General features: G+C 50.4%; 1 protein-coding gene across 2 annotated transcripts in view; it reads right to left on the bottom strand.

The window, feature by feature from the left end:
- Positions 1-193: 193 nt before the first annotated feature.
- The window catches only part of XRCC1 (X-ray repair cross complementing 1), a 29,314-nt gene continuing 13,430 nt past the window's right edge, over positions 194-16,077 (bottom strand). The window contains exons 4-17 of one of the 2 annotated variants that reach the window (XM_079800378.1): positions 10,156-10,314; positions 9,236-9,310; positions 9,035-9,140; positions 8,739-8,848; positions 8,552-8,657; positions 8,139-8,397; positions 7,715-7,831; positions 5,172-5,265; positions 4,879-5,011; positions 4,623-4,677; positions 4,389-4,528; positions 3,502-3,592; positions 3,011-3,086; positions 194-2,916 (exon numbers count right to left, since the gene is read on the bottom strand). In XM_079800378.1, the coding sequence (XP_079656504.1) occupies positions 2,803-2,916; positions 3,011-3,086; positions 3,502-3,592; positions 4,389-4,528; positions 4,623-4,677; positions 4,879-5,011; positions 5,172-5,265; positions 7,715-7,831; positions 8,139-8,397; positions 8,552-8,657; positions 8,739-8,848; positions 9,035-9,140; positions 9,236-9,310; positions 10,156-10,314 (1,635 nt within the window). In that variant the 3' untranslated portion in view covers positions 194-2,802. Of the gene's footprint in view, positions 2,917-3,010; positions 3,087-3,501; positions 3,593-4,388; positions 4,529-4,622; positions 4,678-4,878; positions 5,012-5,171; positions 5,266-7,714; positions 7,832-8,138; positions 8,398-8,551; positions 8,664-8,738; positions 8,849-9,034; positions 9,141-9,235; positions 9,311-10,155; positions 10,315-16,077 lie in introns of both variants that reach the window. The other variant, XM_079800377.1, reaches the window with a different exon arrangement.

The raw sequence follows: 16,077 nt of genomic DNA on the forward strand, positions 1-16,077 counted from the left end.
ATGAGAGCAAATCATTGATGGGCTGCCTCCTGCATGCCCCCTACTGGGGATCAAGCCTGCAACCCGGGCATATGCCATTGACCGGAATCAAACCCAGGACCCTTCAGTCCCCAGGCCAACGCTCCATCCACTGAGCCAAACCAGCGAGGGCAGGAAAGGCCTTCTTGAGCAGACAATGTTTTGAGCTGAAACGTGAAAGGTGTGAAGGATGGACTGAGAGATGGTTTGTGCAGGCTCCAGCATAAGAGGTAGAATCAAGCAGGTAAATGGAAATGAGCTGTAGACTACTCAGCAAGATCTGGAGGGGGTGGGGCTGGGTATAGGTAAGGATTCCTGTCCCTCCTCCAAACCTGACAGCATGACTTGTGTCCATGTATACATACAGAGCTGTCCGGGAAGAGTTCCTCTGTAGCAAACACACCACCTCAAAGGTTCAAGGGCACAAACTCATTTATCTGGTCCAATCTTACAAGATGAGACTGGTCTGCAATCAAACAATAAGGAGGCGGGGCAGGGGTGGGGAGGGCAGCGCTGATTCAGAGTGGACCCTAGGTCTCCTGACACCCGGATGCCTGGCTGCTCCTTGCACATGTCCTGCCAGAGGGTCTTTGCAGTTGCTTTTCCTCTGCCTGGACCAGTTTCCCAGGACCCGTTTCCCAAGGCCCTGCAGAAGGGGAAGTCCCCTAAGATGCCTTCTCCTATGACTCTATCTAATACCTCCACCTGGCCCTGTCACTCTGTGTGCAACACTGCCCTGCTCTCTGCTCTCACAGCATTTGCCCCTGCCCAACACTGCAACACACTCACTGTCTCTCCCCAGCAGAATGTCAGCCCAGGAGTGAGGGCTTGTGTGTTTTTTCACACTGCAGCCCGTGTCCCACTCACAGTGGGTATGGTAGGCAGAACAAGGCCTCCCAAAGATGTCCACATCCTAATCCCTGGAACCGATGGATATGGAATGTGGCAAAGGAGACTTAAGGCAGCAGAAGGAATTACGGTTGCTAATTGGTTGACCTTAAAAAAGGAGATTATCCCAGATTATCCATGTGGGCTCCACATAATCATCCGAGTCTAAATGTGGAAGAATCAGACAAAAGATTCTGGGTCCGAGAGACGATGTGCATGAGAAAGACTTGCCTGGCCTTTGCCTATGGAAGGGGAACGGAATGTGAACAGCTGCCACAAGCTGGAAAGCCAAGACACTGTCTCCCCTGGAGCCCCAGAGGAATGCAGGCCAGCCTACACCGTGATGTGTTAGCCCAGTGAGACCCATTTCTGACTTCAGACCTGGAATATAAATTTGTGTTGTTTTAAGACACTAAGTTGGTAGTAATTTGTTACAGCAACAAGAGGAAGTAATATAGTGAGTGGTCAGTACATGTATGAAATGAATGAAAAAGGATGCAGAATCTAATACCACCTTCACCTTACAGATGAAAAAGCAAAGGTCAACAAAGAGAAAGAATTAAGATTGGTGGCCCTTGGTTAGTTGATGGGGCAAAGCTGGGAATGGGCTTGGAATGTCCAAGAAAAGATTATCCAAAGGGCAGATCTCATACCCAGATGACCCAGCCCTTTGTGCTGCTCAAACCCCTTCCTGACCCCATACCCCCAGGAAAAGTCCAAGATTCTCGGCCTGGTGTCGACAGCCGTGCTTCTGCTGCCCTCAGGGATGGAAACGCTTGTGCTGTCCAGGGCAGTGGCCAGAGCACTGAAGTGGGGCCAGTGTGAGGAAGTGAATTTTTCCTTTCATTTCACTGTAATTTTTTTTTTAATCCTCATCCAAGGATATTTTTTTCCATTGACTTTTAGAGAGGTAGGAAGAGGGGACAGAGAAATATCAATGTGAGAGGCACATCGATCGGTTGCCTCCTGCACGTGCCTAGACTGGGGCAGGGATAAATCTGCAATCGTGGTACATGCCCTGACCGGGAATTGAACCCAAAACACCTCTGTCCAAGGGTCGATGCTCTAACCACTGAGCTAGGCCAGGTCTCATTTCATTGTAATTTAAATAGCCACCTGTGTCCTTTGGCTACCACACTGGACACTGCGGCTGCAAGGACTGTGCCCATCTTTCTAGCCAGATCCGCCCTTACAGCCTCTTCACCAAGGGTGGCAATGCTCTTTCAGCTCCACCCAGACACCAGGCTAGCAGCTCCCACTTTGTCCATGCATGGCCCCTGCCTAGAACGACACCCCATCTTCTGTCCCGATTCTCTAAACACCAGCTCAGCTCCGACCTTAAGTGTATGGAGCCTTGAAGGGGGTTCAGGATTTGGGTGGATTGGTTAAAATGCCCCTTCCCCCATTCTACCTCCCACATGAGGCGATGTGAAACCATGCTGTGAGTTACAGAGCGACTCCTGAAAACCCTGTGGAAAGGGAGAGATCCCTGGCAGGGGAGCTGAGACTTCAGAGAGCATCCAGACCTCCAGCCCAGGACCCACAGAGGGACAACCAAGACCCAGGCACACCCTGACCCCCGAGAGTCAGAACCAGCTGAGTGCCATTCCCAGTTCCCTGGCGCCTGCTCCCACAGGGCTGAAGGGCCAGAGAGAAGTGACCAACAGCTCCTTCCCTACCAGAGCCCTCAGAGAGAGCCCCTCACTCTCTCCAGGACCCCAGGCCAGGAGTCTCAGGCAGCTCAGAGACCTGCCTCTCAGAGGGGAAGCAAAAACCAAACAGAAGACGCAGCTGGGAGCCTCTTAGAATTTCTGGGAAACTCCTGAGTGAGAGAGGCAGTGGCTCCAAGCCATGTCAGCTTTATTAAACGTGTGTGTGTGTGCGCGCGCACATACTTCAGGCCTGGGGCACCACCCCATAGAGCTGGTGAGGAAGTAACTTCTGCTTCTCGTTACAACTGTAGATCCATCTCGGGCGGACGAACACCAGGGAGGGGTTGTCCATCAGGGCCTGCAGGGGGGCAGGGGACACATGTGAGAGAGGAGGGGATAGAGGAGATTCAAGGGAAGTTTGGGTCTCCCTTTCCCGGCCCCTCTGAACTCACCTCCTCAAAGCTAGGGTCCCACTCCTGTGCCGTGATCACAAACTGGACCCGGTCGCTCATATAGTCCTCGAGCTCCCTAGCGGGAGAAGAAAAGAGGCCGAGAATCGGTGTCCCCTCTGCTGACATCCCACTCCCCAACCATTCTCAAAGGCCGTCCTCTCCTGTCCCCACCTATGTGCCCTAGAGGCTGCCTGTGGATCCCCCACTGTCCCAGGTGCCAGCCTCACCACAGCCACAATCCTGACAGCTCCCACTGGGCTAATCCTCTCAGGAGGGTGGCCGGGAGCCTCGCCTTAGAGAAAGCCTAGGGGAAGCTACGCAGCAGGGCTGCCACCGAACTCTGTGGCCTGTGCCCATCCTGCAGGGTTCGCCCTTCCCCACCTCCCAATTGCCTTCCTTCCCACAACCTACCACACCCCTCCTCAAAACTCAGCACCGCCCCCCCCGCCCCCCGCCCGAATCCCACCCCAGGCCCACCCCCAGCGACTGACCCGTTGAAGGCTGTGACATAGCGGCTGAGCTTCCTCCGCTCGTCCCCAGGGAACTCCCCGTACAGGAAGAAGTGTTTGCCCTGGAAGAAGTCTGGGGAAGTGGTAGAAGAGCCAAGGTGAGGCCCTGGAGTGCAAGGCACCAGCCAGGAGCCACGGAGGCAAAGCAGGAGGGCAGGGCAGCGGCTGGGCAATGAGGACAAGCGGTTCAACCGGCCCAGCAGAGCCTGGTTTTTCGTTGTTGCTTTCTTTAATGGTAAAAGACACAACTCCACTGATTGTAATGTGCTCCTTACATGATTCCCAATTCCCTGGCACCTGCCGTCGGCCATCAAAGGGCCGAGGGGCCAGGGAGAAGGGACAAACAGTTCCTTCCCTACCAGAGCCCTCACAGAGAGCCCCTCATTCTCTCAAGTCACAAATGGGCTGTTGCCACTTAATAAGCTTGGCTGGGTCAGCAACTGGCGAACCGGCCACTTCTTCATCTGGTTGGTCTCATTGCTTTTCCACTGCCCCACCCCAAACAAAAACTGAACTGAGGGGTTCAGGGGGAGACTGGGCATCTGCAGATTTTAAAAGCCTTCCAGGTAATCCTGAAGCCTTTCAGGTTTAAGCTCTGATGTGAGGGAGGGGCTGTTCACACCTAGAGTGGAGCCAAAGGGGGTGGTCACTCCTGCCTGGTGCTGGGCTGTGATGGAGGCTGTGATGGGGGACAGAAAGGGAAGGGAACAGGCCTAAGAGAACGAAGAGGTGGCAAAGGCAGGCAGTGGTAGGGAGGAGACAAGTCCCAGAGTGGGTAGCAGCAATCCTAGGCTAGCTGGAGCAAGTCACAGATGAGAACTGAGAGGGACAGATCCCACTTCAGGAGGGAGGGAGGGGGCATTTCCTACCTGGGAGTTCAGGAATTGGCAGGTCAGGAGACTCTGGGGGACTCTCATTGTCTGTGTTCTCATCTGTGGATCCCGCATATGGGTCCTCGCCATTCTCCCCCTGGCCAGTGGGCTGCCTTTGTTCTTTCTGCTCAGCCACCCTGGGGGAGCCAAGAGGGGTGGGGGAAGAGTATGCAGACCAGATCCCCTCTACCCAAGGCCTGGCCCACCCTGACCCCCCAGCCCCAATGCTACCTTCTCAGCTCATCCTCAGTGTCCTCAGAATCTTCCGCTCCATTGTCCTGTCCTTCTGCGAGCAGAAGCTTAGTCAATGCAAGGTGACCCCGTCTTCTGGGAAGACTGGCAACCCTCTGGAGTCTCACACAGGCATCCTAAACCCCAACCTCAATAGATCTCCAGATCCAGTTATCGGGGGGCCCTCAGCCCCCTCCTCCTCCTCCCTCAGACCCAGGAGTCCAGGCCCCCGGCCCCTCCTCCCCAAGGCTCTGACCTGACCACTCCCCCTCAGTGTGGGCATCTTCCTGGGACCCTGGTGAGGCTGGTTTGGTCTCTTCTGGAGCTGCGCGAGTCTGGGGTGAGCTGGATCCCGCTGCCTGGGGGGCCTTGGTTTTGGTCTGAGGGCACTGAGGAGGGAGAGTGGGTGAGTGAGCACGAGACGGGCAGGGCGGGTGGGAGGTATATGGGGAGGGTGCCACAGGAGGCAGGAGTAGACTTTGGGGACTACAACAGACCCATATCCTCCCCCCAGGACATCCTCCCACATCTGGTCAGGGGACAGCGGACCTTTTGGGGAAGCTGTGGGGCTTCATCCCCGCTGCTGCCGCTGTGAGGGCCGCCCTCGTCCTCGCTGCTGGAGTCTGGCCCCGCCATGAGGTACCTGGGGAAGGAATCAGGCCTCAGACAAACAGGATGTCCTGTCCTCTGGGGCCTGTAGGGAGGGTGCTCAGGGTCACACCATGGCCACTCTCCCAGCTGCCTCGCTTTCCCGCTCTGGAAGGCGCCACTGACCCCGTCACCCCAGCCACCCACACAGGAGACCAGAGCTCCCCCTGGCTGCCCTCCCTCCTCTTGCGGAAGAAGTGCCCCATTTCAGAAAGAAAAAGAAAATCAGAAATAATGTTCCCCTTTGAGAATCAAAGTCAGTTTCTCTTTGGGAGAATGCCTAGAAATTAAGGGAAAATTCCCAAAAGCAACTACATTTTTAAAGACCTTGGCACTATATTCATGGTCCTTAAGCTGCTGACACTCCAGGAAAAGAATTCTCCTAGTTCTAATAATAACAACAGCCGACACTTATACGGGATTTCCTATGTGCCAGGCACTATTCCAAACACTTGACAAATGTGGAGTCACGGAATCCTGAGGTAGGTGGTATCTTAGCCCCATTTTACAGATGAGGAAACTAAGGCACAGGGAGAATAACTCCAGCCCTCGAAACAGAGCCTGCCCCTCCCCCTCCCAAACCTTCCACGGCTCCCTGCTGCTCAGAGACCCTTGGAGCCAGGTGGGTTTCAGAATTTTGAAATTTTCAGATTTTAGAGATATATAGATTGTTTCATACCAATCTGTGGGGAAGGAGGAAGTGCCCTGTAAATCAAACCCATGAATAGTTCTGTAAACAATATGACATACTTAATGGAATAAAGGTCATAAATAGCCTCGCATCAGCTCAGGATGATCATGCAGCCAGTGTGTTTGCGCCAAATCCAGAAAAACACTTTTGGCTTCCAGAGGTGTTTGGATTCCCGAGCTGTAGATGTGGGGTCTGTGGAGCTGGACAGAGCCCTGCCCTGGCCCTCGCTAGAAGTCCTTTCTGAGCTGATCCCACCACTTCTCAGCCTCCACCTCCACCTCCAGCTTCTCCCCAATAAAGAGTCTCGCAAATACAGCAGGCACAGCCCCATTCTGAACACACTCAGGTCTTCTCTCCCACGGAGTATAACACAAGTCTCCTTCCGATCCACGGGCCTCACATCTGACCCTGTCCTTCCCCAGCTCCAAAGCCTTCCATGGCTCCTGCTGCCCCGGCCGCATCTTCCTGCCACTTCCTGCCCCCCGCAGAAGCGGAGCCCCCCTGCACCTCCTCGGGGCAGACACCAGGCTGACCCCAACTTTGGCTCCTCCACTCAGCAGGCTCTCTGTTCAGCCTGGTAAACCTCTTCTCATCCCTGAAGACCCCTACACAACTGCGGTTTCTCCTTGGGTCTTCCTCCATATGTTTTTTTAAATCTTATTTTTAAAAATATATTTTATTAATTTCAGTGAGGAAGGTTTACAGAGAGGAAGGGAGAGAGACAGAAACATCAATGATGAAAGAGAATCATTGATGGGCTGCGTCCTGCACGCCCCCTACTGGGGATGGAGCCTGCAACTCAGGCACGGGCCCTAACCAGGAACTGAACCGTGATCTTCTGGTTCAGCGGTCGCCAACCTTTCAGATCTCACGGACCACCAATGGTCCGCGGACCACCGGTTGGTGACCGCTGTCTGGTTCGTAGGTCAACGCTCAACCACAGAGTCATACCACCGGGCATCCATACTGTTTTTTATTTGTTTGTTTTTTTGTTAATCCTCACCTGAGGATATTTTTTCCATTGATTTTTTTTTAGGGAGGGGGAGAGACAGAGAGAGAAACATCGATGTGAGAAAGACACATCGATTGGTTGTCTCCCACAAGGATCCCAACCAGTTCCGGGACCAAGCCTGCAACGAAGGTATGTGCCCTTGACTGGAATCGAATCTGTGACCTTTCATTCCACAGGCCAACACTCTAACCACTGAGCCAAACCGGCCAGGACCCCTACTGTTTTGTAACAAGTCTGGCCCCTCATCAGAGTGAGAGGCCTTGTCAAAGGCAGGACCGGATGGTTGGGTGCCCCGCATCGCATGGGCCAGCCTGGCACCAAGCAGGGGCTTCAGGGTCTTGCTTTAAATGAATCTACCCTCAACAATAAAGATAAATAAATTTAAAAATTACCTAAATTAATCTAAACAAGCCCAACACTCTGTTCTCCGCCCCTAGGTCCTTGCAGATGCTGTTTCTCTAACCTGCAATGTCCTTTCCTTCTCTGCTAAGCGGACTTCACAGAGCCCGCGTGAGCCCCCCAGGCAAGTCCTCTCTCCCTCCTCCACGACTCCTAGCCCATGCCCTTCCTTCTCTCAGAAGTCAGCTCACTCCGGTCCGGGCCCACCTGTGTTCTCCACTAGCAGGCTCCGTCTGATTCCTCTCCGGATCCCTGGCTTTGCCCAGCGCAGGGACGAGGAGCAGGGTAGTATGTGTGTGTGCATATACGTGCGTATACCACAGGTGTGCAGGGAGGCCTCACCTCCGGGAGGGCAGCCGCTGCCGCGTGCGGTAACAGTCCAGCACCCACTCTTTACGCACAATGCGACCTCCGAGGCCTAGGACCTGGCCGTACTTCGGGGTGTTGGCAAAGGCACAGCTGTGGGGAGCAGAATGGAGGGTGTCAGTCAGGTGTGATCTGAGGGATAAAAGAGAAGAGGGAGACAAGGAGGACAGAGAGAGGAAGAAAAGATGAGTAAGAGAGAAAAAGAAACAGATATGGGAGAAACAGGGAGTCAGAAGGAAAGATGTACAAATCAGAGAAAACGAGGCAGAGGATCCATACAGAGAACTGAAGAGACAGAGACACATCCAGGCAGACAGGCAGAGAGAGAGAGAAAGCAAGGTGGAGACAGAGGCGAAGCCGTGGTAGCAGGAAGGTGGGAAGGAGGAGGTCACAGGCCTACATGAGGTGGGTGCTGTCTGGAGTCCAGTCTGGCCGATACTTGGCCCCGAGCTCTAGGGCCTTGTCCCGGAGCTCCGAGCGGAAGGGGTTCTGGAAGCCACTCAGCACCACCACCACGCCCTTAAGGATCTTCCCCATCTCCTGCGGGCCAGCTCGGGGTCCCTTGTGCTCCTTGCCTTCTCCTCGGGGCTTCCCTGGCACTGCCCCCCGTGCTGGGGCAGGGACTGAGGCAGTGGCAGGGGTAGAGGTGGGTGCAAGCACTGCGGAAGCCAAAGAGCAGGTTCAGTTAGCACTGCTGGGACTAAACCCCTCGCCCGTCCTCCCTCAGCTCCAGAGTCCCAGCCCCCAGTCCTCTCCACCCCTACGACACAGGAACACAGGCCCCCGTGGGAACAAGGAATCCACTTTGCTCACGTTTGGGTCTCTTTCGGGCAGGTGGTGAGGGCTGGGCTGACGGTTTGCTGGGGGTCTTCCTTTCATCTTGATTCAAATCCAACTTCCTCTTCCCTTTGGGGGACTCCTGAGGCTAAGCGGGGTGAGATGAAATGAGGCCTCTAGCTTCTCTCCTCCTCCTCCACCCGTCAGGGTCTGATGATCTCACCTTGGAGGTGCTGCCGACTGGCCTGGAGGCTGGAGAGGTTGAGGAGGTGGCACTTGAGGCCTGCAGTGTGGCAGCTGCATAGCTGGGTCCTGCTGGGTCACTGGTTGTGGCTACAGAGGGAGAAAGTGGAACTATAATAAGACTGGGCCCTTGGGCCCTTCAGCTCCTATCCATGTGACAGAGGGGTATTCTCCTCCCCGCCTCAGACCCAGGAGGCCAGGCCCCCAGCCTCCTCAGACCCAGGAGTCTAGGTCCCAACTCTGTACTAACTCAGGCCTCAGGTTTTCCACACTCACCAGTGGATGTCTTATTGATCCGGCTGAAGAAGAGGGCCCCCGGTCTCAGGGAGCTGGCACCCTCATCCTCCTCCTTTACACGGAACTGGCCAAGCTTGGTCACCTTCTAAGATCCCACAAGGTCAGTGCGGTGGGTGTGGACTGTTGGCAGGTGGGGAGAAGAGGTAGGGCGAAGGCTCTGGGGTAGTGGGTAAAGCTTACCTGGGGTGAAGCCTCTACCTCATCTTTGTCTGGAGGGCTGTGAAACCGCACAAAACTCAGGCCATAGGGGGAGTCCTGGGAAAGAAGGGGCTGGAGTCGGGGAACCTGGCCAAGGACTAAAGCCCTTTAACTTAGGGAACCCTCTCTCTGGCTCTTGCCTCATCTAGGAAGATGTGTGTATGACACTGTGGACAATAATAACAGCCAACTGTTATGGAGCCCTAACTGTGGGTCAGCACAGCTCTGAGCCCTTTTACATGCATTAGTCCCGTTTGCCAAATAAGCAATGGGCAAATGGAATAGGAGGGAGTGCTGCCTGCCACTTCGGGAATACAGAAATGCTCCAGGCCCTTCCCCCTCTGCCAGCTGGATGCAGAGCCATAAGATGGGAGGAACCTGGGTCCCTGGATGACCAGTCTAACACCCCCCAGGACAGTTCCCCGCGTGAGGATACCTCTACTGTGTGGTGTCATTACCACTTGGGTCTTGCTATCACAGCTTAGCATCCTAACTCACAGCAACCCATAAGGATCAGGAAACTGAGACCAGAAAGATTACGTCACCTGCCCAGAGTCACGCAGTAAGAAGTGGTGAAGCCATCTTAAACCCAGTGTCTGACTTCATTCTCTTGATGTTAGCTCCAAGGCCCACTCTCCTAGACCACCGCTCCAACAAGTCAGCTGTCCCCCTCCTCCAGTTCCCCCCTGAGGTCCTACAGTTCACTTGTCCAAGACATCGTCCAGGAAACAAAGCCTCATATGAGGGGGAACTCAAACCCATTTCAGGGAAAGCCTCCTCATGGTCCCATGGGGATACCAGCTGTCCAGTGCTCCCAGACCTCTGTGACTCAATATTGGCCCCTCAGCTCTCTCCTCACCCACGACCAAGGACCCTGCACTCCCAGCTCCCACCCTAAGTACCTTGCTATAGGGCTGGCTGCAAACAACTTTGACTCGGTCCCAGCGCTTCTCAGCTGCTCCCCGGACCAACTTGTCAGGCCCAAAAATGCGAACACGGTTGGGGTTGGAGCCACTTCGGCTCTCAGAAGGGGACATGAAAGACGAGGTGACCAGAAGGACCTGGGAGAGGGCACAATAAATGAGGCTGGCTCCTTTAAATGATGCATCCTAGGGGCTGGGAAGAGGGCAGGGTGCCTGAGAGAAAGCTAGGGAGTCGCCAGATCCAGCTCAGGCCCTGACCTGCGTCAAGGTCTTTAGACTCTTCTCTTGTTTCTGGGCCTCCGGTCAGTCCTTCCCTGACACAGGTCCCAGAGGAAGCCTTCTATGTTCAGATCTGAATGATCCTTCTTAAATTCTTGCATCGAGCCTTCCATATTTGGCCATATGGCAGGGCTACGCGACCTAAGGAACGAACCCTCCCAGCAGAGAAGATTCACAATGACTGGCACAGTATTCAAACACCTTTTGGAAATGCAAGGCTGGGCCAATGGGAAGGCGAGCAGAGTTACCAGAGGCCAGAAATGAGAGAGCTGTGCCAGTTACTAAGTGGTTCTCGCAGCTCAAACCCACCCAGTGGAGCCTGGACCTTTCTGCTTCTCCAACTGCTCCTTATCGGGCGCTGCCAGCAGGGGGAGCTAGAGACAGGCTGCAAGACTGGAGGAGGGTGGAGGATCTGCTCCTGGTAGATCCTGTGAGCATCACCCCAGGCACACCTCTGCGTCTCCAACTGCTCCTTATCGGGCGCTGCCAGCAGGGGGAGCTAGAGACAGGCTGCAAGACTGGAGGAGAGTGGAGGATCTGCTCCTGGTAGATCCTGTGAGCATCACCCCAGGCACACCTCTGCGTCTCCAAGTGCTCCTTCCCGGGGCAGCAGAGCAGTCCAGTTCGCAGCTTCCTAGCACTTGCAGAACCCGCCTCATCCAGCCCCTCTCAGGGTCGGAGTTTCAGCTCTATGGAACCCAACCTCCAACATCTCTGTTTCAATCATTCCTACCTTTTCCTTTTGTTCCCCCAACCCTAGGGGGAGCAAAAGGCAGCTGCTCCCTGCACTTGCTTCTTCATCACACCTTAGTCTTCTTGCCTCATCAGTTACTAATTCCCTGTTAACATAACTGGTGTGGTTTCAGTCTCCTGGTAGGACCCTGACTGATACGGTGGGTGGCACTGATGTGGTTTTTGTCCTAGTGCTGACCCTGGGTGGCACACAGAGCTTGATTTAAAGGGCCCTTGGGGGTGGTGGCAGCGGGGAATAGAAGACCAAGCCTGCGCTCCAAGCAGGGAAAAACAGTATCTCAGAGACCACCACCAAATCACATAGAGCTGGGCTCCTCCTCCATGAGATCAGGGGAAATATGCCTAGGGAGAGAGGGGGAGCCTGAGCTCTGGAGGACAGCAGAGAGAAGATGAAAATTTATCTGTGGACAACTCCTGATCGTGAGTTTGTACTCTCAAGGATTTGGAGCAAAAACTCATACTAGCTATCTGCATGGAAAAACACAAGCCGAACATTTTAAGTGGTCCCATGTACACAGTGTCACCTGACACCTTGGCAAATACTCTTTGGAGGAATGTACTTCAAACCCAGTCCTCCAAGATTTCCCATAGATACGTTCCCAAAGAACCGAAGTTAACACACACACACACACACACACACACACACACACACACACACGAGGCATGAGGAAACAAGCTGCCATGACATAGGATCAGCAGAAACCACAAAGTGCAGATCAGACCCACAAAGGCTGCATATATTGAAAATATCAAACATACAATATAAAATTATTTTTAATAGTTTAAAGAAATAAATGGACAGGATGATGAAGGAACACATAATAATCAAAACTGACCAGGCAATTTTGAAAAAGAATCAAAGAGTTCACACCCTACACTAAGGGATGAATCATGATTGGTCAAAGCAATCAAATTCCCTCTGCCGATGGCTGGCCCGAAGATGTACACGTGACCCACTTCTGGCCAATGTGATATGAAGAGGGAGGCTTGTGTGGGGACTTCTGAGAAAGCTTTTTCCTTCCTCATTAAAGAACCAGAGGATGGGGAGAGCCACTGAACCTCTGCCATCCCACTTTCCCCAATTCCTGCTTTGGACGCTACAGGTGATGGACGGAGCAGCAGCAATCATATCGCAATTGTGAGTGCAAGTCCAAAAGAACCAAGACGTGCCAACCTAGCACTCTTTGTTAAGCTTCCAGATCAGCTCTGGGTCAGCCTAATGCCGGCCTTCCCGCTGAGGAAACAATAAACAGGCTCATGCAGTGAGCCAATTTTAGTTTAGTATATTGTTACTTAGTCTCTTTCTAACTGACAAGCTGTGAAATTAGAAAACAAAAGCCTATTGCTAAGAAAAGCATAGGCTACGACTAGATGTCTTTTTGTGCTCAACTCTGATTATGAAAAGGGAACAGCAAAGACAAAGAAAATTATACAGAAGAGAAACTTTCTCTCTTGCCTTGACTATAATTGTTTAAAAAGGCCTGATTTTGAGCTGATAGAGGAGCCGAGTTTATCATCTAGTGACTAAAAGTAAGGGGCAACTCAAACTGTGGTTGGTGGCTGCTACCCATACCAAGAGGTAGATTTCCTCTGAATATACTCTCCTCCCATTCCTTGTAAAAAGAAAACTACTCTGTTATCAGGCTGTTTTGTTACCCAACACTATCTTTAAGGTTCCAGGATTAAGCCTTTACTCTCTGGATGTGTTAGCCTCAAATGCTTACACATCTTTTGGAGATGTGGAAGCCTTTGTAGAATTTGAAGGGCGAAAAAAAGAATATGTTGTCCTGGCTGGTTTGGCTCAGAGGTGAGAGCGTCGGCCCACGGACTGAAGGGTCCCAGGTTCAATTCCGGTTAAGGGCACATACCTCGTTGCAGGCTCCATTCCTGGGCACAAGTGGGAGGCAACCAATAGATGTTTCTCTCTCTGTCTCTCTCCCTCCCTTCCACTCTGAAAATCAAAGGAAAATATATCCTCTGGTGAGAATTAAAAAATAAAATAATATGTTGATTTTTGTAGAAAATGGCATTACCTATTACAATGTGTGCCTTACACTTGACTTGTACAGCAGGTCTTCGAATAACATTGTTTCTTTAGAATGTTGATGTGTTGCCAGGGTCAATGTACTCAAATCTCAGAAAACTGTCTTTGATATCAATTAGCCTGTGGTAAAATTGGTTTTGTTACAATGTCATGTCCTTTCGCTTATAGTCACAGAATCTATTGACTAGGTTAAGTGAGGATTTACTGAAGTGACATCAATACTTTCCCCCTAAGATCAGGAAGACTCAACACTTTCCCCCTAAGATCAGGAACAAGACCAGGATGCCCACTCTCAGCACTTCTCTTCGACACTATATTAGAGATACTAGTCAGTGTGATAAAATGAGAAAAAGGAAAAGAGAAAAGCATGAAGCAATGAAAGGAGGAAAACTGTTGTTTTTTTTTAATATATTTTATTGATTTTTCACAGAGAGGAAGAGAGAGGGATAGAGAGTTAGAAACATCGATGAGAGAGAAACATCGATCAGCTGCCTCCTGCACACCCCCCACTGGGGATGTGCCCGAAACCAAGGTACATGCCCTTGACCGGAATCGAACCTGGGACCTTTCAGTCCGCAGGCCGACGCTCTGTCCACTGAGCCAAACCGGTTTTGGCAGGAGGAAAACTTTTTATTCACAGACAATATGACTGTCTATGTAGAAAACCCCAAGGGATCTCCACAAATCCCAAGGGATTCTCCTATAAGAATTAACAGTGAATTTATCAAAGTCACAAGATACAAGGTCAGTATTCAAAATCAATTGTATTTTTATTATGCTATCAACAAATGGAAACTTTTTTAAATACTAAACAGCATCAATAATTTAGGCAAGAATCAATAATAGGTGTTAAAACTAGTAAGTACAATTTGAGGAGTAACAAGATATTTATATAGTCTCAAAGTATTTCTTCACATAATACAACCTTAACCAAACGATCAGTTAGCATCATCAGTAATGAAGCAAGTAGCATGTGCCTCACAATCTGATGCACTGAGAAGAACACAACATCACTTTTGTGGTATTCGGACCCAAAGTGTATAACCTAATTTAATCATGAGGGAACATCAGACGTTTTGTACAATGAGTGACGTTTCACAAAATCCCCTGACCTCCATTCCTCAAAAATGTCAATGGCGCCTGGCTGGCATGGCTCAGTGGTTGAGCGTCGACCTATGAACCAGGATGTCAGGGTCAATTCCTGGGCTTGATCTCCAGTGGGGGCGTGCAGGAGGCAGCCAATCAATGATTCTCTGTCCTCATCGATGTTTCTATCTCTCTCTCCCTCTCCCTTCCTCTCTGAAATCAATCAAAATATAGTTTAAAAAAATGCCAATGGCATGAAATACAAAGATAGTCGCAGGAACTGTTCCCAATGAAAGGATACAAAGAAGATGTGACAAGTCAATGCAATGCATGATTCTGAATTTTCTCTTTTAAATTTTATTATTATATTTTAACTTTTTCACTTACAGTTTACATTCAATTTATTTTATATTAGTTTCAGGAGTACAGCATAGTGTTTAGACAATTATGTACTTGACAAAATGTTCCTCCTGATATTTCTAGTATCCACCTGGCACCGTGTGCAGTTATTAGAATGTCATTAACTATGCTTCCTATACTGTACTTTGGATTTGCTTTGCTATAAAGATCACTATATTGGGATAATGAAGGAAATCTGAATAATGTCTAAGATCAGATGATAGAATACTATATCAATGATAACTTCCTAATCTTGTACTGAGATTAAGTTAGAAAATGTCTTTGTTTTTAGGAAATATCCACTGGAGTGGGATAAAGGGATAAAGGAACATCATGTATGCAACTTACTTTCAGTAAGTAAAAACGATGTATAAAATAAATACATACAGTAGTGCCTCTTATGCATGGGGAAAACATTCCAAGACCCCTAGTGGATGCCTGAAACCTGGATAGCACCAAACCCTATATTTCTATGCATACAAAGCTATGATAAAGTTTAATTTGTAAATTAGGCACAATAAGAATAACTACTAATAAAATACAACAATTATAACAATAAAGGGTGGGGCAAAAGTAGGTTTATAGTTGTGAGTATGCAAAATAGAGTTTATTATTATTATTTATTATTGTATTATTTTCCAAATAAACAACTGTAAACCTACTTTTGCCCCATCCTGTATACTAACTATAGTAATATACTTAACATAGCAAAAGTTATGTGAATGGCTTTAGGCCCATTAAGGAAAATAAAGGTTACTTGAAAACAGTACAGAATACCTTGACCGCTGATCTGATAACCTGGAGGGCTACTAAGTGACTAACGGACAGATAGCATACTCGGCATGGAGACAGTGGACAAAGGGATGACGCATGCCCTTGACAGGACAGTTGGAGATTTCACGAAGCTACTCAGCGCACAATTTAAAACTTATGAAGATAAGAGGTGACTACTATACATATGTGTTAACACGGGGAATCTGAGTAATGGGAATATGGGAGTCTTTTGCACTACTTTTGCAACTTTTCTATAGGACTGAAAGCTACTGAGAAGCTGGTTTTATAATTTATATGGAAATAAATGCAAAAGATCTAGAATAGCCAAAACAATCAAGACTAAAGTTTGAAGTCCAACACAACCTGTTTTCAATATTTTCTATTAAGACAGTGTGGTACTGGCATAAAGATAAACGTATAGCCCTGGCCAGTGTCTCAGTGGTTAGAGCGTCGCCTGCTCACCAGTGTCTCAAGTTCAATTCCTGGTCAAGGGCATGAACCTAAGTTACAGATTCGATCCCCGGCCAGGTCAGGGAGCATGCACAAGGCAACCAATCAATCTCTCT

This window comes from Cnephaeus nilssonii (genome assembly GCF_951640355.1).
Source record: "Cnephaeus nilssonii genome assembly, chromosome: 20".
NCBI classification, from domain to species: Eukaryota; Metazoa; Chordata; class Mammalia; order Chiroptera; family Vespertilionidae; genus Cnephaeus; species Cnephaeus nilssonii.